Raw genomic sequence first — 23945 nt, 5'->3', positions numbered from 1 at the left:
ACATTTTTGTTGTAATCTAATAATTTATGTGCCTCTTTTGTAGTCTATTAAATTTCCTTAACTTAATGTCAATTGGAAGTAGAAATGTTATTAGACTTTGTCGGAATCGAATGTTACGTTCCAATTAGGGATCGGATATATATATGTACATTTATTCTAGGAATAATAATAGTTACTAACTACCATTATGTGGCAGTACGGAGTCAGACCGTCTCGAAACACATGCGCGGCACTTTGCAGCAGTGACGGCCGTAAAGCGAAGCAGAACACGGCATTAGCTTCAAGTGTGAGAACCGGGAGAACTGTTGCCAATTTAACGATTTTGTCGCGGTAGTTAGCAACTTTTCACACCCCTCCAATGACTTTTTTGGGGGGAAGGAGCAACTAGTGACAAATTTAGCAACTTTCTCTCGTTTATTGGAGACTTTACCAACAAACAGGAAAGCGCCGATAATAATGTAGACGAGCAGAAAGGAGACCCACACTCACATTAGAACAGAATCACGCATGCGCAAAGCCGCCGGTGATTCCACTCTGGATTATAGTAAATCAAATGTAAATATAGTTTTTCATGTTGCTCAATGTTTTCTTTCCTGTGTTAAATTATAAATCAGAGTGATAAAATTGAAAAAAATAAGGGATGTGTTTCTTTACTCTTCTTCATTTTTTAAATGTATTTTTAAAGTATTGAATTGGGACCTGGTTCTGGCCAATACTCATAATCAAAGGTTTCGAACAAAAAGATCTGACCAGGACATTTCTAAACTTTTATTGTGAACCCCAACATTCAAGCAATTTTTGTTCTGCTTTTGCTATCACAACCATGTTTGTTGATTTTTACAAAATGCCTCTATTTTGGGTGGGAAGGTACTTCCCAATGAGTAACCCAAGATTGAGCTTAATGTTACAAACTGAGTTTGGCAGATTAATCGAAACTAGATATCATTGTTCCTGTTATTATGGATAGTGGTCCAGATACTGAAACAGTAAAGTAGTTCCAGACTTGATTTCTGTTTTTATAAATGGGGTAATGTCTGATTCAGCTGACCAGCCCTGTGGGGTACATCACGGATCTGTTCTGGGTCCCATTCAGTGTTGCCAGATTGGGCTGCTTTTGAACACATTGGCTGGGGAAAAAAACAGCTTTGGTAAAATTTGGGCTGCTTTGCGCATCATTTGGCAGGTTTTTAGAAAGGTTTCAGAGGAAATTTGACTTGAACCTTTGCTCAAAACTTCAGTATGATCCAGTAGCACAAAACATACAGTACAGACCAAAAGTTTGGACACACCTTTCTAATTCAATGGGTTTTCTTTATTTTCATGACTATTTATAAGGCAAGAAATCCCACTTATTAACCTGACAGGGCACACCTATGAAGTGAAAACCATTTCAGGTGACGACCTCTTGAAGCTCATCAAGAAAATGCAGAGTGTGTGCAAAGCAGTAATCACAGCAAAAGGTTGCTACTTTGAAGAAACTAGAATATAAGGGATTTTTTTAGTTGTTTTACACTTTTTTGTTTAGTGCATATTTCCACATGTGTTATTCATAGTTTTGATGCCTTCAGTGTGAATCTACAATGTCAATAGTCATGAAAATAAAGGAAACTCATTGAATTAAAAGGTGTGTCCAAACTTTTGGTCTGTACTGTACATATTTTCTTTTAACTTGCTCCCTATTTTGAAGGCTTAAACCTAATTTTAAATGTAAAAGTGTTTAGTGTGTGCTGTATTGATTTGCCGGGGTATACTGCCGATCTCAAGTAATCATTGGGTGAAAGGAGGGCTACGCCATGGTTAGGTTGCCAGGGCAACGGATGACAAACAACAAAACATACTCAAGTCAAAGGCTAACTGAAGAGACCAGTGAACCTTCGCGGTGTATTTTTGGACTGTGGGAGGAAGTCAAAATGTCTGGAGCTTTGGAAGAAATTAAATTCACTTCATTGAATTGAAACCAGACTTTATGGGAAACAGAACTGGGAGGAAGAACAAGGTTATGGACAGTTTTTTTTTGTTTTGTTTGAGAAGTAGACACTATGGCCTGCGTTGTTTGAAACGTGTAAATAAATTTTAGGCCGTTTTCGATTGTAAATCATGTAACATTAACATTCACTCCTAATGTGACGTGAGGAACATATCTAACAGTAAGCACCTTGTTGTCAAACTGGCATCCACCTTCGCCTAGCGATGCACGTGTCTGAAGATGCCAAACTGTGTTTGCCGATAAACACAATTTCAATTTTGTACAATTGTTGGACAAAGGTTACATCAACACATTACACAGGGATGTAGGTTAGTATTGGGGGGGAAACCTGGAAGTAAATGAGCAGCATCAGCTAACATTTGATGTTTGTAATTTACTCACGCAGTAGAATCGATGAAAGAGCAAGTCTAGCACAGGGTTATGATAGTTTTGGATTTTCTGTTAGAGTTTAGTTTTACTTTGTTGTGACTTTTTGTTTGACTAATTCAGTTTGTTTTAATTAGGTTTTTATAGTGTGCTTGCAAGTTTGTATCAGTTATTAGTTAAATATTGTTTTTATTAAGTATAGCAGTTTTTAGTTATTTCATACTAATTCAAAAAGGTCAAAGTATTGTATCCTAATTATGTGAACAAAAGAAAATACCAATATATTCAGTCATTGTTGAACAGCCAACTGACTCTGGCATTTTCAAAAGGCTAATAAATAGATTCAGCTAGATGTGTTGAAACAAGCAAACAAAAAACTAGTCTTGTCCCTCAATCTCAACTAAAACATGACAATGACATGCAAGCTTTGGATACATCCAAATACTGTAGATGTCATTAGTGATTCAGTACCTTGTGTATCTGCGTAATGATACGAACAACCTAAATTTGCAACTCTCTTGCCTGGTGGAGGTTTTTTGTATTTCCCAGGAACAATCAAGTGACTGTATTGCCATTCCTGATTATAAAAATGCTATATAGATATATAGATCAAAAACAACAAAAGAAATTTGACCTTGCATCATCTGAATCCCTGCAATTGGTTTATAGGGGCATAAATACACTCCTGTAAGCTGTTATTTAGAATAACCTCTTGTTAATATTTCTGGATTTAACTTGAGATGTCATAAAAAAGGAACTGACCTTTTAAAGCTGTTGTCTGCAACTTTTATGAAAAATATATTTTTTTATGTATTTGTTGAAACGGTAATTTTCTGACAACCAATCAGAGCCAGGAGAAGAAACCATTTTTCTGGAACAATAAGTTGTTTTTTTCCCTCTATCAGCACATTGAACAACAAGTAAATAATGTATAAAAGTTACATACTGCAGCTTTCACAATTTAAATTTATGCCATTTTTCATTATGAGAATCCTAACATTGTTGGATATGAATTGATTTTTGAGTAAAATGATTATACAACAAACTACTTGGGCATATTTGAGGACAGATATTTTAATCACCCGCCTTGGCAGAAATGGTAGTTTGTGTTTTTTGTGCGTTGCTCCTGCTGTTGATTTGGCTTTTATGCTAAGTACACAAATCTTTAAGAAATTAAAGTTTCATTTTTTTGAGAAAAAAACACTCCAGAAGCCTAATGTTAGCCTTCTTGATCCTTTACAAATCCAGTTTGGACGTTTGATGTGAATTGTTCTGCTGCCACGCCCAATTTAGAGTAGCATTCAACCCTCAGACGCTACTAACTGGTACATTTTAAAATCAAAAGAGTAAAACTTCTGTTCATGTGGAAAAATTTAATAGTGAGTCTTTTTTAGCCACCTGAACAGTAGAAATCTCGTTAAACAAAAAACAAGTTCAACCATTTCACATGAAGATTCCCCTTTTTTTTTTTCAAATGTTGCTATTTTGAGAAGCTTTAAAAATCAAAACAGATTGAGAACTAGCATAAAATATTTTAGAAATGATATTCAATCATGTAGAAAATTAGATAGACCTTCAAATATTTAAAAAAAAAAATCAGATACATTTAGGACGTCTCAGAAATGTGTAGTGATCTTGAATAATGATTTAAAAACATAAATCAAATTGATCCATTAAGATTTACCAAAACTAATAAAAAGAGAACCTTAATTTTAGTAAGATATAGTAATCAATTAAAAATGGCATTCAGTAGATTTTTCATTTTAACCACAAAAAAATTCCTTAATTAAGCCCTTTCTGCTTCACCGATCAGTACCGTGTAGAGCTGATATGTTAACTAGTTTTCTTAATCAACTAATTAATAATAGGAAAGCAAAATATGCTTAATAAGAGACTTTTATAGGATTTGAAACACATACGTCAGCTAAAGCTGACATTTGAGTTTGGGATAGAAAATATTTGCAATACAAAATGACAATATAAAATGCAAATTGTATGTTTTGTAAAATTTTGGCTTAAATACAGCTCTTGGTATATTATTTCAGTAAATCACCACAATTAATGATTACTTGCTAACTAAATTAATGAATTTCAATCTTTCCAGCAGTTTGCTCAATTACATCGAAAAGAAAGAAAGAAAGAACAGCAAACAGCAACTGTCTTTATGTACACTTTTTATTATCAGCACTTGACAGCTGGCACAGTCAGGGGGAACAAAAAGAACCAGACTACTTCTTGGTCTCCTCCTCCTTGGACAGGCTCTTAATGAACTCCTCCTTCTTGGCCTGGAGGCGCTCCTCTCTGCGCTTGCGAGCCTCCTTCGTCTTGGTACGACGAGCCTCGGCCTGATCGCTGCGCAAAGATCAGAACCACCATCATTTTACTGATTTCTAAATGATTTCTTTCAATTAAGTGTTTACAAATACCATAAACTAGTTGGAGATGATAATATTGTAAATCCTGTCTGGACATGAATACTTACGCCAGGAGCTTCTTGCGGGCCTTGTCGGCCTTCAGCTTGTGGATGTGCTCCATTAGGATGCGCTTATTCTTGAAAACGTTACCCTTGGCCCTCAGGTAGAGGCTGTGGTACCTGAAGGAAATTCAAAAAGGGCAAAATGAAAAAGCATCAGGATACAGAAGCTCATATCACAACATCCCAGTTAGCTTGAGAAGACGAGCGAAAACGGCTCCAGGTCCCGGAAACCTACATGTGCCTGTCGATTTTTTTGGCCTCCCTGTAGCGACGCAGCAGACGACGCAGGATCCTCATGCGACGCATCCAGCAAAGCTTCTCCGGCATACGGGCGTTGGCTGTACCCTTTCTCTTACCTGATTACAAAAATTAACCACAAAAATTTTGTTTGAAACTTTTATTTGCTATTTTCTTAAAAAAAACAAACAACAAGCTTCAACGTACCGGTTCCCATGTGCCTTCCTTTGCGGCGTGCCAGCGTGTTCTTGCGGCACCGGGCCCTGGAGTGGACAGTCACCGGTTTCCTGATGATAAGACCATCTTTGACCAGTTTACGGATCTGCTGGCCTGAAAAACAAACAAACAAAACATTTAACAAAAAACAAAAACTGGGAAACTAGAAGTGTGAATTAGGATTGCATCAGATTAAAGATAATTCACGACAACCCCCCTTTGAAAACTTACAGCCAATGCTACAAAATGTCAAGTAATTTTTTTAAATGGCTTTCTCACTTTTATTCACTATTCAATGGTTATTATTTATTAGTTATTTATTTAGCATAAATGCTGCCTCATTCCTTCTGATTTTACTTGAAGAAAGAGGTTTTTTGAAGCTGCTGCTGGATGCTTCCTTTGGGTTTTTTTAATGTCTAACTTTTCCATTTCACACTTGCTTGTGTGAAAGCAGCTTAATAAATTTGACTGGCAGCCAATCAGAAAGATGAGCATGGTGAGACAAGTAAATAACATTTCAATAAATGATTTAACTTACATTTTTTAGTAGTGATTGAAAAATAGATTAGACTTTAAAATATTTAAAAATTAGATTACATTTTTTACTTTTTCCCCCACACCATACTTCCAGCATTCAGAGGCTCCTTTAGCCCCCCTAGTGGCCACCACTTTGAAAAACGCTTAGCAGAAGTTAAAGTTTGTAAATTACCTCAGTTTTTGTATCTCAATACCAAAGACAGTACAACATCCTCCTACATTAAATAAATGCAAGAAAACATTTGAACTCAATCAGAACTGAATTGATTTCTTGGATAATTTGTGTTACTTTCGCCAACTGTACACCATGTTGATATGTGTACAGTAGGTGCTATTTTTAGCTATGGAAGGAGACGGAGAGAACCAAATCAAATCACCCAGAAAATGACAAACATTCAAAAATGTGGAAACATTTCAAATTAATCAGGACAAACATTGTGCAGAACTAGCTTTCCACAAAAGCGTGTGACTGATGTTGCAGCACCCTAACAGTAAACATCCTCTGCATACATCAAACTTGTCAGCAGTGTCCGATGGAAATTATTCATGTTCGCTTTGCATAATACATTAACCTAAATGTTTGGTAATCTGTCATGTTGCAGATTTACAAGATGGTATCTTCTGGTTGCATGTAACGACTGATCGTAGTGGCTACCTGGCAGGATCTTAGTTAAGTCTAAGTTTTGACCAAAAAAAAAAACTATGCAGCTCTTACTGTAAGAGCAACAAATATAAAAGCACAGCAACAGAAGAGATTAAACATTTATTGGTTGCTATGATTCTGTCTCAACTTAAATGAGATACTATGAGAGAATATTTCAATTATTTATAATAGTTGGAATTCGTCAGTTTGTCACACATCAGAGTTGAAACTGAAATGGAGGTTTGCATTTTAAGCAATAAAAGGTTATTTAAAAAGACCAATTAAATGGGTTGTTTACTTGAATTCTCTGTTTTGTACATTTGTAAGTAGATTTTTTTAGAATTTGACTCTTTATGTAGGATTATTCAATTAATCACCAGAATAATCGATAGAATATTCGATTACTAAAATAATTATTGGATGCAGCTGCTATTTTCACTCCAGTAGCTTAACTAGAGAATCCTTATTTAATCCTTCCCTAAAGCAGCCTTTTCACAATATTGTAGGTTGCTGTTTGAAGAATTTCCAAAGCTAATGTACAATAAAAACTCATTTCTTTCATTCCTGGTAAAGACAAACAAATGGCCTATGGCTGATGATTTGGTAAAACAAAACTCAGATTTTAAGTGAACCAAGCTAATGATTTGTTAATGTTTAACTATCTCCACGTCAAAGACAATCTGATTTGATATGCGAGTACATGCCCGGACAAGTTCAGACACAATAATAAAACAAAGAAAGTACAATTATTTAATTTCTGGACATAACTTTCTGGTTTTACTTTAAAATATTTCAAGCAAGATGATCTGTTTTCAAACTTAATGATTCAGACTTTCTGGTAGGATTTACAGCAACAAATCAACCTTGATTGTAAGAAGAAAGAAGCGCAAAACATTGATGACAATTTCATATTTTTGAGAAAGTTTGGATTTGGACAATACTTGAATCTCAGTTTTTCAAAACCTAACCCCTCTCTTATTTTTAAATTGACATCCATGATTCTGGTATCACATTTTTCAGTGGGCAAACCACGAACTAAATTACGTTTTTTAACATGAAACCTCAACAAGTAGCTCAAAAGCTGCTGGAAAGCTTTGCAGAAAGATTGATTGGCAAAGATTGTGAGCACAAACGAGGATTTTGACTTTAGTTTTCAAGCTCAGCATAACGACAAACAAATATACAAAATTTAGAGGAACAAATTAAGGAAAATGGAAAAGTACTCGAATTTTGAGCCATTTGCAACCAAGATATAAGAACACAAGGGTTACTGCAACTGCAAAATTGCTTCTGAAGAATCAGACAGAAAAGCAAATTAAAAAATAAATTACGGGAGTTGGCGTTAGCGATCTCATTTGTCTCGTTGGGGTCTAGCCAGACTTTCTTCTTTCCGCAGCGGAGGACGCTGGAGGCCAGCCTCTTCTGGAGCCTGAGCATGCTGAAACAACAAAACACGGATTCAGAAGATCATAACTACGGTAGAAATATTTCTCCATGTGTATTTATCTATTTATTCAACAATAGCACCAGATGCTAGCCACACAGCTAACTCCCAACTACCCGGTGGCTAGCAGGCTGCCAACATGGCCTCCCTGTCGCTACATCGTGTTGGATAAAAACAAGTAAATATGTCAAATATAAGCCTGGAATGATGACTAAAACAGAAATATGTGTCAAGAACAAACTTGAATTTCTTATTTTTGCCAATACTATATCTATGTGTGTATTTAAACAGTTAAATTGTGACTTTTATCATGCTATCAGCTGCGGTCCTACCTCATGGCTGCTACTTCAGTAGGAAAAGGAAGGCTTGAGAGGCAGACAGGAAGATACCATTTTCAGAGGAGCGTCCATTTGTTATCATGAAGCAACTTCGTTTGAATTTAAGTAACACTTAGCTGTTACTACTACACAAATTTTAAAGTTCATAAATTATATATCTAAAGATCAAGTACATGTAAATATGACTAAAATAAAGCTACGTTAAAAATTGTGTCTAACTGGCAACCCCCGTCCCTGTCTCATCAAAATATTGGTACGAGCCAATGCGTTCGCAATGAATTATGGGTCAATCTGTACCACATATGTATTCTTCTGTATGTACACCAGAGGGCGCCATTGAAACAAGAATCAACAAGTTTATGTACACGGATATATAAACTATAACTGAGTCCTATTTTTGAGATCATAAGAAAAATAAAAGACTAAATGCTAATAGTATGTGGTAAACATTACAATTTAATTTGTGTTCTTAATTTTTAACCATTAAATGACTAAAAAAAAGCATCAAACTTTCTAATGTTTTGTCGCTGTGTGTTCAGATGTGTGAGTAATTATTTTAAAAAATGTAACCTTTGGCTTATTATTTCATATTTATGAAATGTTATTAAAATAGACATATTAGCTTTAAAAATGATAATGCTTTAAGCATGAGTTTGGACTGGTGCACTGTTAAATTTACTCTTTCACTCTTATAATAAAATGAATAAATAAGCAAATTGCATTACAGTAAATTGTTGACATGCAAGACCACATGTAAGTCTAAATTATGCAGAAAATATAAAACTATTCAGAGCATTTGAAGAGAGCAAAAAAAAAGAAAGATCTTTTACTTTTTAAGTGTCATCTATTAAGAGGAGGAAGTGAGAACAGTGTGTTGGTGTAGCTGGTGGGTACTTAGAAAGACTCTTGTAAAAATAGCCAACTGGTACAGCACAATTTGACTAGCTATTGTTCTGTCCTCGACCTTCTGGAGCACCATCCCGTCACCACATGGAGGCTGCAGGCTTACAGTGTGGGTGCATAAGGACCTCTCTGTGACGTCTTCACCTCATGCAACTCAGAGAGCAGCGAATGAAAACTTTACAGAGGATTCACCAGCAATGTCCAATGCAGCAGAAGAACTGAACCAAGAAGCTTTAAAATGCTTTACTGTGTGATGATGACCTGCTTTCTGTTCAGAAGAAAGCTCTTTTATGAGTTGTGATATTTGGAAGCATCTGCAAATACTTCCTTAATTTAGATTGATTGTGGTGCGTCCGATTTTAAGGTCAGTTGTTGAAAAGTTACACTGCAAGGTCACATTTAGTTCCCATTAATGATGTGGAATGCAGCTAACTGATTCACATTTTTGCAATATTTATTTCATCAAAAGGAAGGAATTTTATTTCTCTGAATTTTAATAATACAACCAAAATTAGAGCAAAAATCAGCTTCTATTTTATTTCTACTAACAGAAACTGGACCATTTAATGCTTAATAACCAGAAATCTAATTTGATCCCACTATAATTGGAATTAATAGAATTCAATGCACTCCTGTTCAGAAATATAATGAGATCTACATCTAGTTTTGGGTCCGAGTACCCAAAGGTTCTACTCAAGTAAGTACAGCACTACTAAAAAGCAACCATACAAGAAATTGCTCAAGAATAAAAATAAAAATGTCTTTGTTAAAAAGTTTACTAAGAGAATAACTGACCAGAACATCAATCATTTGATATTTTAAATATTAAAATATTATACATAACCAAATGGAACAAAATGTTGGTATTTTAAGACATGCAATAATTCATATACATAATATAATCGCAAAATAACAAAAGCAGGCAAAATAAATGGTTTTGCAAATCAGTTTCTTTCAACATAAAACATATGTATGGTGAATTTTTGTTTAAAACATGTTTCTTCTTAATTTAATGAAGTTACTCACAGTGGGCAGAGAATCCAGACGTTTTACTGAAGAGTAGTGATACTAAGGAGTATTTTCCTTACAGGCGACCTTTTGTGGTTCCTTGTATTAACACATACAGCAGTAAAACTAGCTGATCACATATGCTGGAACTCAGCTTGAGTCGCTAGATAACGGGGGCTGGGCTTGGCGGGGGTTGCTTGGTAACAGCGCAATGTGACTCAACAATCAGGAGATTTTTTAAACTCACAAAAAAAAAATTTACTTATTGCCAAAAAACCACTGTGGTTTTTTAAAGTACTTAGGCTGCTTTTAGAAGAAGTTAAACCCAAATATTAATTTTGCATAATACATTCACTTCAAAAAGAAAAATGTACTGTGAACAAAGTTGTAGTAAGATATAGATAGCATGGTTTAAAGAATTGCTAAGTATATGTTTGGTTTGTACCAAATACATGGAAATGACCTGCAATCTGGAGCAGTGCAAGAGCAAAAATCTAAATTGTGGATTAATAAAATTCACAGAACCTTCTAAGAAGAATATCAACAAACTACCAGAAATGTCATTTTGAACTTTGTTTCTCTTTCCCCAGCAGCCAGGACAGCAAAGTCACAGGAAGCCACTGAGATATCTGCCTCCAAAACAACTTTAAAAGGATTTGTTGATTCTTTTAAAAAGAGGAAAATTGGTTTTAAGCTTCCTCCCACCAGCTCACCGGACACACAATCTGCAGAAGCAGAAGATATAACGTTGTGGGTGTTCGGTCCATCAGCTCTGATACCGACTGCATGATGGAAAAGTGTCTCTATTGCACACATTTTTATCTTAATACTGTTACGTGGGCAGAGTATTAATCTCCAGAAACAATCTCATTTATAAGTATTCATCATTATTAGAGTATGCAGCACATTGATTACTGCTAAACAGCTTTGTGGTTCTACTATTAAATTTCTATGAGTTTTTCCTCAATTTCAAAATGCATATTCTTCACAAAGTGGCTTTTATAAATGTAATATTGCGAACAATTGACTTTTTTTCACCTTTACATCTTGATATAACATTATTCTCTCATTAAAAACATACATGGAGTCTTGCATTGATTCTTTCATGCATGTTTGAGGAATCCTTGAATCTCCATGGCAACCATTCAGCTGTGCAAAATTTCTGTGTGGACCTAGCTTCTGCCTCCACAGCATTTCCCAACTCAGCTCCTTCAGACTAGCCAGAAGCAATTAGCAAACACCAGGTGGAACTTCGCATCTCATTATACGAGCAACTGAATGTTGTTAAAGGGTTAATACAAGAGCGAGGTTTCGATGACTTCCTGAGCAGTTTTTAAAGAGACAGAGGCCCAATTTCAAGGCATTAAATTAAAAAGTTAAATTTCTTTGAAATCATATTTGACATATTTAGCAACCGAAGCTATTATAATTACTTTATTGGTACTATGTGCTTGGAAAATACATAAAACTACTGATCCTTTAAAGAAAGTAAAACTGGGGAAAAAAACACAGAAACATGTTGGAAATAAAAATTGTTGATAGATAGAAATCAAAAATGAACCTCACAAAATACTTCCTGGTGTAGGACTCTTGTCGACAGATGTCACAATTTGTGGAAAATATGTTTAAGTTGATTAAAAACTGAATCCAGCAGTATTAGTATTTTTCAGATGATGCTCACCTCACAGCGCTTTAATGATTTCTTTTGTCATGTGAGGTCAGCATCAGGTCATCCGTGTCCCTGAACAGAACAACGCGCTCAGTGTAAAACCACGTGTTCGTTTCTTCAGATCATAATGGCTTCCTGCTCTACTACAAAAACTAAAGGAGAAGACGAACATTTTCTGCGTCATTACAACCCTGCAGGACCTCTTTGTCTGTGGATTTGTGTGTCCTGGCCTTCATTACACGGAGCTCTGCTGCTCGCTCATCACTCACTCAGTGAAGGTGGAGTCGTTTCGTCGGGGCGTGGACCACAGCCTCCAGCTGGAGTCTGTTGATCTCTCACAAGCGGCGCAAACCATGTAAAAGCGGACAAAAACACAGAAACACGCCGGTAGCTGGAGCATGCGTCCTTCAAAATAAAAGCCGTAGGGCTTACCATAATAATGTGGCCAGACATTAATAACGTCACAACAGCAGCAGGAAAAAGTTTATTTCTTTATCTAGCTTTCTTTGTGTAGCGCAGCTTGTTGCTACAGGAGGTTAGACAAGTTTTAAGCTCCCACAAAAAAATGATTCTGAAATCTTATGATACTTTCTTCTTTATTGCAACCAGTTTAGCTATTTAATTCAATGTTGAATAATCCGTCGTCCAGTATATTTTTTCAGATTGTGTTATTAACTTAGCTGTATGCGTTTTATTATTCTGATATGGTTTGTTCAAAACATCCATGTCAAATGTATACAGAGTTTATTTAGGAAAATATGGAAAGTTACATCTTTATTTTTCTATATTTATATTATAAGTGGATATGGAATTCATTATAAATGTTATTTTAAACATGAAAAATATTTAGGATATGACTGCTTGGATTTATTTTGTATTTATTTGTTCATTTATTTCGTTTTTTGTCGTTCTTTTTGTAAGGAGTGAATAGTGAACAGAACAAAAGTTTTATTTATTTATTTATTTTATTATCATTTCTTTTTACTTTTCTAGATAGCTTTCAATTTTTTGTTTTTTTTTAGAAAGCTAAAAATTTCTGAGTTTTTTTTAAAGAAAAATTGCGAATATTCAAACATAGAAATTTCCTTGTTTTTTCTAGATGTTTTATGGGATTAATTTAAAAATTGTAGATTTTTTTCTAGTAAATTCTCGACTTTTAAAACTCAGAAATTTCCAAGCTTTTTTTTTTTTTTTTCCTAGAAAATTTCTGAGAATGATCTAAAATTTCTGAGTTTTTGGGCGGAAATTTACCCCTCGTTTTTTTCTATACGTGGCCTTAATTATTGTTAATCACTTAATAAATTATTATTATTATTATTATTATTATTATTATTATTATTATTATTATTATTATTATTATTATACGCGAACTTATTAAAAAAAAGAAATACAATATTTAAAAAAAACATTTCTCCAACCGGATGCGTCCGTGCGTCATTCCGCACACTTGACAGCCGTGTCGGCGCTCAGTGCGCCAGTGTGTAGCGCTATAGGCTGGAGGGAGGCAGCTGTTGCCATTATTTTTACCAGCCAGCTCAGATCCATCTCCGAGCTCTCCCCTCCCCTGGACAGAAAGAAAGATGACTCCGTCCACACCATCATAAACATACGACAACTGAAAGAGATTCTTTAAAAAGTGAAATCAAATGGTACAGAAAAGTAGTAGTATGTCCAGGACGCCTTCGACCCCAAACCAGGAGATCCCAATGGGCATGATCGACCACCATGCGCACACGCAGGTAAGACCACAGAATGAGAGAGAGGGGAAAGATGATTCAATTTTCTGACAAAAAAAGCTAATAATTATGATTTTCTTTTTACATTTTGGAGTGAGGAATGAGCTGCTTTTTAAATGCGCAAAGCGGCTTCACTTCTGGAGATTAACAGGTTGTTCTGCGCTCTCCGGTCGCTTGAATTGCCTGTGCGCTCATTAAGCATCAATTGAATCAAAAATAACTAACGGGACAATAACATCCGGGTGGTTTTTATATAGGGCTGCAGCTCTTTCGAGTTTTCTCTGTTTTGTTTTTCAAATTGTCTTCGAGATGTAAGACCGTGATGTAACGCTTGAGGCTGATTCTGAGGAAAACCACACCTTTGTTTAATTAATCTGTTATACCCCAAACAAACTGCTGATCTGATCAAATGGAAAACACATGTTGGCATCGGGAACTAAAAGACAAATGTTCAGCTTCTAAACCTGTTAAATCATAATTTAGGGAGATTAAATTCAGTGTTATTAGAATAAAACTTGATCCAGTTTCCTACTGCTTTAGTTTCCCTTCCTTTTCAAGGTGTCAGTTTTTAAAGATTTGTGTGTAACGTGGGCATGTTTAGTCATAAGTCTTTAAATTGATGAAAAAATGAGAATATCTAGAACAAACACACCCACGCCGAGCTCAGTCATTGTCTCTCTAGAGAAGAGAGAGAGGAGAAGAAGAAAAAACACCTCATCAGAGACAAACAGCGCTTCAAACCATGCCAAATCCTGCTCTCTCCACTTTACTCCCACTCTTACCAGCTCCCTCTCATCTCGCTCATCCCCCACAGCTCCGTCCAGTTCTTCCCTACTAGTGTCCCACTATCACCATCACATCACCATCTCACCTCAGCATGTCTGTTTTTAGAAATCTGATCTTTATCTGCGGAGTGAGACTGCGGCGAGAAACAGATGGACAACCTTCTTGTCCAGGCAGCAGGGTGTTTGGTCTTATTTTGTCCTCTTCGTGTGTTTTAAGTATGCTCCTCCTATCAATCAAACGGAAAGCGCATGTTGACATGCAGACGAGAAGCTCTAATATCCTGAATTTTCTCAGTACTTCTGGAGAGATGGACTGTGGGTCGAGAACTCATCCGAATTCAGAGCTGAAGGGTTTCTTAGATTAAAGATTGTGTCTGCAGATCTGCGGTTGTAGATCTGAGCAAGAATATTGGATCAGGTAAATATTGGTCAATATTGGATTCTGTATAAAAGAGATAATGCTGGAGAATGTAACTTTTATTTAAAAAATATGTTTTTTAAGTATTTGTTAAAACTCTCACCATGTTGTGACAGTAAAATATGCGACAGATAATATGTTCCCTCTGAACTACTAACGCCATCTGCAGAAACGTACTGCTCCCTGTCAAAAACAACCAATCAGAGCCAGGAGGCAGGTCTAGCGCTGTCAATCAAACTCATAAACATGCTGCAAAATGTCATATTAGTGGAGAAACAACTTACAATTACATGAAACTTGTTTATCTACTGTCATTAAATGTGCTATTGGTGAAGAAGCAACTTACAGTGACAGAAAAACTATTTACCTGCAATCATTAGAGGCTATTCTAACTAGTCTGAGCAACAGGGGTATGAGCAGTGTGCACATGGGCATGATTGACAGCTCCAAGACCTGCCACCTGGCTCTGATTGGTTGTTTCTAATTAGCACTGGGAGCTGTAGGGGAAAAGGCACACATGCTTGATTATTTTTCTCATACCATACCGACACAACATAGTGACAGTTTCAAGAAATATGTAAAAATATATATATTTTTAATGAAAGTTACGTACTGCAGCTTTAAGAGATTTTCCAGTTAGTAGGGGTGCAATTTTCTGGCTGATCGTCGATTAGACATCTTTAAAAAGCATGATCTGCTGATTCTGATTTTGGACTATTTTTTTGTCTAAAAATGTTGCTAAATATAGCAAGAAAGTCGCTGATTTGGCAACAGTGGGACGACTATTGTTAAACGCAAACATGCAGACATGACCTGATGGCGGGTCTGTCAGTCAAACTTCTCTCACAGCAGAGCAATAGAGGACACTAGTTGATCTTTAGACCTTTGCCAAGGTAGATAAGTTCGATAAATAAGATCGGTTTCACGTGTAAATATCGGCTGATCTCCCAGAATTAAGAAAATGGGGTTGGGTTTATCGCTCCACTCCTACCAGTGCGGGTGTTGCGCTCCCAAACCGCCTGCCACCCTGTCCGTCTCTCACACCCTGCTTAATTACACTCCTAATCTGGGGGGATGTTTACCAACAGGAAGCCTCCCCTCCCTACTTCCTGTGGCATTTCTCTGCCCTTTCCTGACATGAACACAGCTACGTTCAGCTGCGGCGGCTTTTCACAGATCATCTGCGCTCCATATTGAGCATCTAACATGGGTTAGCTTCTCCCTTTTCCCCCCCTCAGATCATAAGTTTAATGACTCCGTCAGCTGTGATATTGCTTCATCTAACATCTTAATTGCTAATATATTTGGTGGCGATGCATCATCTCCTGCTCGACCGGCGTTCAGACACTAATAGGTTGCTGCAACCAAATGTACTTGACACAATCAAAATCTCATTTTGGCAATGCTAATAACATCTTTTAAATGTTTAAAACTGAGGTGCATTTATCGCTCTTTCTAAGCAAGCAGCAGTGAAAACTGAACTGAAGATTAGTTATTTATTTATTCAGCGCCTGAGCCAACCAGCAGTTTCAATGAGAAATGAAAGGACAATTTATGAGGCTGATAATTTGGAACAAACTGCAAGGTTTGTCATTCATTTACATATTTTTTTACTTTAATGATCTTACCATTATAATGCACTCGATCTAAACCTCACTGAGATATTTTTGACAAGACTGGGAGATGGATGTACACAAATACTTTCCATCCAATTTCAAAAACCTTGAGTTTTTTTTATGAACAATATGCTGAAATTAAAATTTAGAGATCTATAAAGCTGGTAGAGACACTCTATTTTCAGCTGTGATTAGAAGAAACAATCATTCAGCTGTGGTTTGAATACAAATGCAAGAAATTTTAGTTTCTAATAAAGCATTGGATGCAATATTATATTAAGTCTAAACGAAATATGTTGAAGTTATTGATTTTTATTTTGTAAAATGTGAAAAAAGGTCAGAAAGTGCATAAAATGTAAAGGAAAGGTTGATTGTCTGTCATTTATCTCCTTTTAAGATCTATTACATCATTAATTAAATCATAGGAAGTTATTTATTAAAACTACTAATAAACATTGTATAACAACAATACACAACACAAGCTAATGAACAGAAACGGCTTCATAAATAGGAAAATCCAAGACAAACCACGAACTTTAACTAAAATTTTGATTAGAAAAGGAAAATAAGAATCCTCTTGTAGAAATGACTGTTTTAATTTACACCTGAAGATTTGTTTTCACCTATCACGTACACTAAAAGTGCAGGAAAGGGTTTCAGTTGGAGAAAATTATTTTTTATCTGCACTTTGAAACATCTACATGCAAAAAAAAAAAATCAAGAAAAGTATGAATGAAGGGTAAAACTGAAACCGCTGGATATACCGGCATCAGCAAAAATAAAAGTTTGAGAAAATTTAGGAAAGAGTGGAGCACAGGAAACATGAGCCTCAAAGTGAAAACACTGAGACGGGGAAACATTTGACTGTTGTCTTTTTGTGAAAGCACACAAGCAGCTTTCACTGCCCAGGATTAAATGACTCCACTGCAGTTATTTAAACAGCTCCAGTAATTGGTACTGATGGAAATGTGACACTCACCCCCCCACTACCTCTTTCTTTTTCCCTTAACAAGCTGAACAACAGCTAAAATGGAGGCAACGAAAGCTTACGGTCTTCTTCTGTTGCATTTGTGTCTGATGAAGCAGCACTTCATCAACGCTGAGCCTCCTCTAACGTTTTAGAGACTGCAGGAATTAAACCTTCTTAATGTTTTAAAAAGATATCAAGACATTAATCTAGGATCTAATATTTTGTATCTGAGTTTTACATGTAAAAGTTGCAAAAATTACAAAGTGGTGAAAAGATCTCCATTTATAGTTTCACCTAAAATAATATCCTGATTCAAATGTCTTTGATAGGATTGTTAAAGATACCAAAAAATGCTCATTGTTTGATGTTTTGTTGTAAAACAGTCGGTAAAATCTCCTCTTCCAGCAGAATTACAGGAGCAAACATGTCAGCCACCACAAGCTAATATTATCCGTTTAATTATTAACATCTTATGGATAGTTAGATGGGTAGCAAATCATTAAGAAAACGATTGCAGCCTTGATTTTAATGAACGTTGGGTTCAGACTAAAACTGACATGACTATAGCTGTAAAAATTAAACTTTTATAGAAAATAGAAGCTTTTTGAGTCTTTAAAAGAAAATTCAATTGAGTAGATCCACGTTTATGATGTTAAAAATGTAACTTCTTGTTGAGTCAGTCCTGTTTACGCTGTATAAAATGTACTTTTTGTACGCTTACACTGTAATATGTTTTCCAATTAAGTCTAAAGGTGAATGAACATGCTTACATAGATTTTATTTTGATTTATGTAATGTACAGTTTAAAATCTACTTGCCACATGTTGACATAAATAACAGTTTTGAATGAAAAGAAGTAGTTGGAAGAAAAGAAAAAAATCTTGTATGTTTTACCTCTTCTCTCAAAAATCAATTTGATATAACATAAACAAACCCCTGGTATAAACCAGCAGGTTTTATTCAATTATTGTTTATTTTGGTCATTTTTAACCTTTCCATACTGAAGTAAAAATAAAAACAATCACAATAAACCCACGTTGACCCAAATCATGATCCAGAAAATATTCACAGCGTTTCACTTTTTCCACATTTTTTGTTTCAGCTTCATTCGAAATTGTGTTAAATGAATATCTTTCCTCAAAATCCTACATGCAAATGTCCCATTATCAGAATGTCAAACTAGGTTATTGAGTTTTTTTGCTAATTTATTGGAATTAGAAAAATCACATTTTCTTAAGTATTCACAGCCTTTGCTTTGGCAGCAATTCCAGCCTCAAGTATTTTAAAAATGTATATTTTTATATTATTTACAAAAACTTAGCTTTTTGAGAAAAGAGAAGCAACAATCAAATTGGTTATGGAATAAGTTTGCAACATTATAAAATGTGGCGAAAGTGTTGGAGTTACTGAGAAATTCCTTAGAAGCAGCTTTTGATTCCTCTTTTCTACATAAAAAAACATAATTTGTAGTTCAACAGGAGGCTTGAGATAAATTCAGTTAATGTGTTTCCCTCATATCTGCTCTATGTGGAAACCTCCTGACCGAGTGTGTTTGCTTTGAGGCGTTGCGACAGCCCCCTTTATGCACAGTGGACACTGTGTGACTGTGATGACAAAACACCGGCGCAGGTCGCTTATTACGGGTTCCTGGTTAAATTGTCTCTGTGTAATCTGCAAATCAAGCACAGGGGACTTTTGAGGCAGTTGCTCATTGCATGTGTTATGTATGTGTGTAGGAGATTTGAAAGGACGACTGGGTTACTATAAGAAAGTGTGCGCATTCAGTTGTGCATGAATATAATTGCCTCTCAGGGTGTGAGTAATAAACCAAACGAAGCTTACGTTAAGAATTTGCCTGTGAAAAAAAATATGCGAGGCCCCTGTTATGAATAGTTTCTGTTAAAATGCACTGTAGGCTGGTTATTTTAATGCATTACATTTGTGCATGACTCATTTTAGGTGCAGGAGATTTGTGTAAACAAGATAAAATGTACTCCTGTCATGCTGTTTTGCGTGTAATATACCTCAGAGCTGGAAAAGCAGGGGGCATCCGGATTTGAACCGGAGACCTCTTGATCTGCAGTCAAATGCTCTACCACTGAGCTATACCCCCTGAAACATGAGCTCACTGGGGGGGAAATAAAGCCATACCTGGATGAAGTGTGTACGCTGTTGCTGTATTGATCCATTGTGTTTGTTCTTCACCAGCTGTCCTCCTTTCATGCTTAAATAGGCGGCCCCCTAATTGTCAACAAATATGATTAGTCTGTATTGTGTAACCATGACAATGCAAGCTGGGGAGGCTCAGCCTAACCCGGAAAGGCCATCTGCCAGAGGTCTACCAATCAGATTACAGCATCTCAGTTTGAATCGCATGAAAAATGGCGAGTAATAGATGGCGGTCATGAAGGCTGTGGGCACATTTTCTTTGGTTGACTTCCTCTGTGGTCTGGGACTCTTGCCGCTTTATCTCTTGGCTCCATCTGACTGCCTGATCGTTTTCAGAGGCTCTTACAAATGCTCTTCCAAATGTTAATGGCCATCAAGCTCCCCGGAAACGAGGGTTTCTCAGAAATGTGTCGAGTTAATTATGAGACTGATGGATGACTTGACTTTTGTTTTCCTCAATCTTTTCAGGGAAAGTACGCCAAGAGGAAGAGCCGATTTAAGCGCTCAGATGGGAGCACCTCTTCTGACACCACCTCGAACAGCTTTGTCCGACAGGTAACATTTCACACATAATCTCCTTACTCTCTGCACTACTCCTTAATTAGGAAGCCTTAAATTTAATTTAATTAAAGTAGGGGCATCTAACGCCAAAAAGTCAGCGATTTAACTTAAATATGGGCAACTTTCATGTCTTTTCTGCTGTGTTTTAAGAGTTCTTTAACAAATTTTTAATGTATTTTGGTGCTAAGCCCGTCAGTAAATTATAAACAAACAAAAGTATCTTAAAGTCTATTCTCTGAACTACAGGAAGTGTAAGAGTTTAAAACTGGGCTGATTGTTTTGTACTCTGGGTAAATATAACCAAAACAAACACTGGAAATAGAAAAGACAAAAGAGAAATCTATTTTTGTGTACATTTTGTGAAGAAGGAAGTTGTGTTCAGTGTCTTCTTCTGAGGTTTTCATGTCGTTTCCTGCAGTAGTTCTTGATGCAGCGCCACCACAGGCGAGGAGGGGAACAGTTTTTTTTTTTTTAATGATTTGGGTAGTTTGACACAGTGGTAAACCACAGCTGCTGAAAATGTAACAAATGTTGCAGTTTTGGTTCCGAGTCTATCGAAGTATCAGGTTTTTAATCATAATTTGTGAAACTAAAGATGATGACAGTCACATCTCCTGGCAAGTAATGGCAGGAGAAATGAGCAGCACAAACATGCTTTGCAGGTTTTTCAGATAAAAAAAAACCCCAACAAACTGTATCCTAATATTTTCAGGTTGATCATATTTTTCTACATTTTTTGTTTGTCTTTTTGGCAACAAGATCAGTATATGGCTCACTCTTGCATTATTTTGAATATTTTATTAAAATGGATGCCCTGGTCTGAATCTTAGTAAAAATTGTTGTTTTTAGAATAAATTAAATCAAATTAAAAGCAAACATTTTCCATTTTAGTATCTTAAATTTTCTGTCTTTTTCAAAAGACTGCATCCTAACATCGGTTTTAAATCTGTATCCACTGTCTAAACTGGCAAACCAAATTTAGACTATACTTGAATTCTGATCAAGGGTCACCCAAAATCATTTCAAGGGCCACAAATGGCCCCTGGACACCTCTTACCTATATATTAGATATTAGATTCTGGATTTAATCCAGAATGATCCCTTCTGCTTGATCCAGACCCAGCATGCAGGTGTTTTGGTTCTGCTATCAATGCATTATGTGTAAACAGTAATAAATTTCCTCCACAGGGAGGCTGGAGTAAGGCATCACACTCTCATCATGACCCATGCAGCCTTCTGTGTCTGGACATGACATTTCTGAAAGCCGTGTGGTGTCATAGCTAAACGAGCCGCTCTTTTTCTGTCTGACCTCTTCATTTCAGAGAGGAACTGATGTGCTCGGTGCTGTGTGACATTTAACTGTTTGGTTCTGGCGCTGCTTTAAAAAATAAAAAAAAATAAAAAAATCCCATCACTGTCGGTGAACACAGGGAGCTGACGTCTCCTGTGGTTTCTAAAGGTTAGCAGCATTCTCGCCTGCACACGCTGCCCTTCCCACTGCCGTGTCCTTCATTAACTCGGAGCAGAGTAGACGACACCCTGACAGTAAGATCGTATTTATCTTACTATGATTAAACATACTGTAGATGATGTGTGTAATCAACACATCCTCTATTTCTCATGTTGCTGCATTGCATTTTGCGCTTTGCATTTTCAAAATGTATGACACATTTTTTTTAACACACATTCAGTTTGCTCAAAATTGCCAGACAAAAACAAAACAAAACAAAAAAAAAGCAACACCCTTTCAGGCAACATATAGGATTTTGTAAATATAGCCTCACATAACTACTGAGAGCACAGCCCCGTATAGGCTTTACAGTCTCACACACGCCCACGCCAGCGCACGCTCGCTCGGCCGCGTACACACCGGAGCCACAATCAACCGACGGCAGAGCCGGCTGGTACACTCGGCCTGGTTTCTATGGCAACCGGGTTGCTGAATCTCCCCCTGTGTGCGAGCAACGGTGGGATGTGGAGACGAAGCAGAGGATGTTTCGATGGGTTCGTGTTAGTACGCGTGTGTGTGTGTGTGTGTCCTTCTTCTCGCTTCTGGGTGTGAGGTGAGGGCGCGGCCTACACGCTCGCACGTCTCGTAAGTTTTGTGCGACAAGTTGAACAAAAACACACAAAAAAACAGGCAAACGGCTGTCTGCTTCCTGTTGCTCTGAATGAGCCCGAGGAGGTTGTCAATGAAAATAATAATAATAATAATAATTTCATGTTTTTCTTTACAGGGAATCATTTTTAAAAAACTCACAGATTCATTAAATGGTCATAAAAATTAAAGATTTCAGGACATTTTATTATTAATGGGAATGCAGAAATGGAGGAAGCTTCTCCTAGATATTTCAAAACATTATATTCACAACTACAAGCTTTGGATTTTTTTTAAATTTCTTTATTTTTTTGCTTTTGTACAAATGGAAGGGAGGAAGAGGTTAGGCATTGAGAATCCAACCTTGGTTGGGTCAGAGGTCGCCCTCTTGTGGACAGAGTCAAGCCTTGCTTTGTACTGAGGACCACACGTTTCAAAACCGGTAAAGAAAAAAATAATTCATAATTTTATGCATCATTTAATACATTTTGACATAAATGAAAATATAAATGCATACTTGCATCTTTTTTTTCTTTTCTTTTCTTTTTTTTTTGTTGCTACAGTCCATTAGCAAATTGTTTTGACTGGCCAAAAGACACATTTAAATAATTAAAAACATTTACATTATTTTATAATCGTTAGAGTTTTTTTATTTTATTTTAATAAACATATTTTTAGCTACTTATTTTAATTGGATTGTGGTACGTGATAAATAAATGAGAAATTAATAAAAAAATTAATAAGATAAGATATGAAATAATAAATAAATGATAGAAAATATTCTAATTGCTTGCCATGTTGTGTTTGTTATTTTATTTGTGTATTTGCTTTACTAAGTGAGGTCTGTCTTGAGACAACCTCTATAAATAAAGGTCGAGATGCACCGATTGCAGTTTTCTGATTACAATATTTAAAAAGCCTGATCTGCCAATTCCGATTTTTACTGATACTGATTTTTTTTTGTCTGATATCCAAGAAGAAAGTCGTTGTAAATGTCCAGACACGTGGTGGGTGGGACAGTTGTTGATTTTTAGATCTTTACCGAAGCAGATAAGATCAGCTTCACGTGTAAGTATCGACCGATTACCAATCTCCCAAAATTAAGGAAATTGGGGCCAATTTATTGGTGCACCCCAAATAAAAATGTAACCAATACATTCAAACATTTTCGGTACTATGTTTATCTGTGGCAGTTAAAATAAACTTCAAAGGTTGCAATCATGTGAGAAACGTGTGTCAAACTCAAGGCCCGGGGGCCAAATTTGGTCCACTATAGCTTCTTATGTGGTCCTCTACTTAAATAGAACCGTCAAAATAGCAGTGTGCTTGAACATTATTTTATCAACAAAATCAAAGCCATTTTTATCTGTTTACTGCCAAATTACATCAATCAGTCCCTCCACTTTTCTGCAAATTATTGTGGAAATTCATGCAAAATCAACAAATCCCTGCATTTTTTTGTACTAATACATAATTGTGAATTTATTGCAGATTTTTGGCAAAAAATGGTGAAAAATATTGGTTCCAAGTGACTGGTAGCCTTATTTCTACTAAATATCTTCCTCAGCCTTTTTTGATTTATAATCCATAATTATACGGCAAGTAATAAAAAAGTTGCATTTCCCATCATACATAAGTGCAAGTGTTTCAAAATTAGTACCACAAACACTTTGATTTTTATTGCAAAAAATCCCCAAAAACAGTTGTGAAATCCTGTAGGGACTGAAAAGATGTTCAAAATTATTTAATTTTAAGAATGTATTCATAT

At 36.1% G+C, this 23945-nt stretch overlaps 2 protein-coding genes and 1 non-coding gene across 6 annotated transcripts in view; 1 reads left to right on the top strand and 2 right to left on the bottom strand.

Annotated features, from left to right (window-relative positions):
* Nucleotides 1-4510: 4510 nt before the first annotated feature.
* Nucleotides 4511-8367, bottom strand: rpl19 (ribosomal protein L19). The gene is made up of 6 exons (XM_032587120.1): nt 8239-8367; nt 7794-7900; nt 5274-5396; nt 5065-5185; nt 4836-4946; nt 4511-4705 (listed from the first exon to the last, which is right to left on the bottom strand). Exons 1-6 carry the CDS (start codon nt 8241-8243, stop codon nt 4582-4584), a joined length of 591 nt encoding a protein of 196 aa, XP_032443011.1. The 5' UTR covers nt 8244-8367; the 3' UTR covers nt 4511-4581.
* A 4928-nt stretch (nt 8368-13295) lies between these two features.
* cacnb1 (calcium channel, voltage-dependent, beta 1 subunit) overlaps nt 13296-23945 on the top strand; it is a 42920-nt gene continuing 32270 nt past the window's right edge. For 2 of the 4 annotated variants that reach the window (XM_032587116.1, XM_032587115.1), the window contains exons 1-2: nt 13296-13563; nt 19987-20073. In XM_032587116.1, the coding sequence (XP_032443007.1) occupies nt 13471-13563; nt 19987-20073 (180 nt within the window). In that variant the 5' untranslated portion in view covers nt 13296-13470. The remainder of the gene's footprint in view (nt 13564-19986; nt 20074-23945) is intronic. The other 2 variants (XM_032587118.1, XM_032587117.1) reach the window with 1 other exon arrangement.
* trnac-gca (transfer RNA cysteine (anticodon GCA)) lies at nt 19391-19462 on the bottom strand. The gene has a single exon. It is a non-coding gene; the product is annotated as a tRNA-Cys (tRNA).

The sequence above is a fragment of the Xiphophorus hellerii genome, chromosome 16 (genome assembly GCF_003331165.1).
Source record: "Xiphophorus hellerii strain 12219 chromosome 16, Xiphophorus_hellerii-4.1, whole genome shotgun sequence".
NCBI classification, from domain to species: domain Eukaryota; kingdom Metazoa; phylum Chordata; class Actinopteri; order Cyprinodontiformes; family Poeciliidae; genus Xiphophorus; species Xiphophorus hellerii.
The sequence above is the reverse complement of the archived record's forward strand: the minus strand, read 5'-3'. Positions and strand labels throughout refer to the sequence as shown.

Bases quoted from the DNA above. Each gene is read 5' to 3' on its own strand.
- rpl19 (XM_032587120.1), bottom strand. The intron at 5,186-5,273 runs GTACGTTGAAGC...TTTTGTAATCAG, and splicing joins AGGAAGGCACATGGGAACCG to GTAAGAGAAAGGGTACAGCC. The intron at 4,706-4,835 runs GTAAGTATTCAT...ATCTTTGCGCAG, and splicing joins GCCCGCAAGAAGCTCCTGGC to CGATCAGGCCGAGGCTCGTC.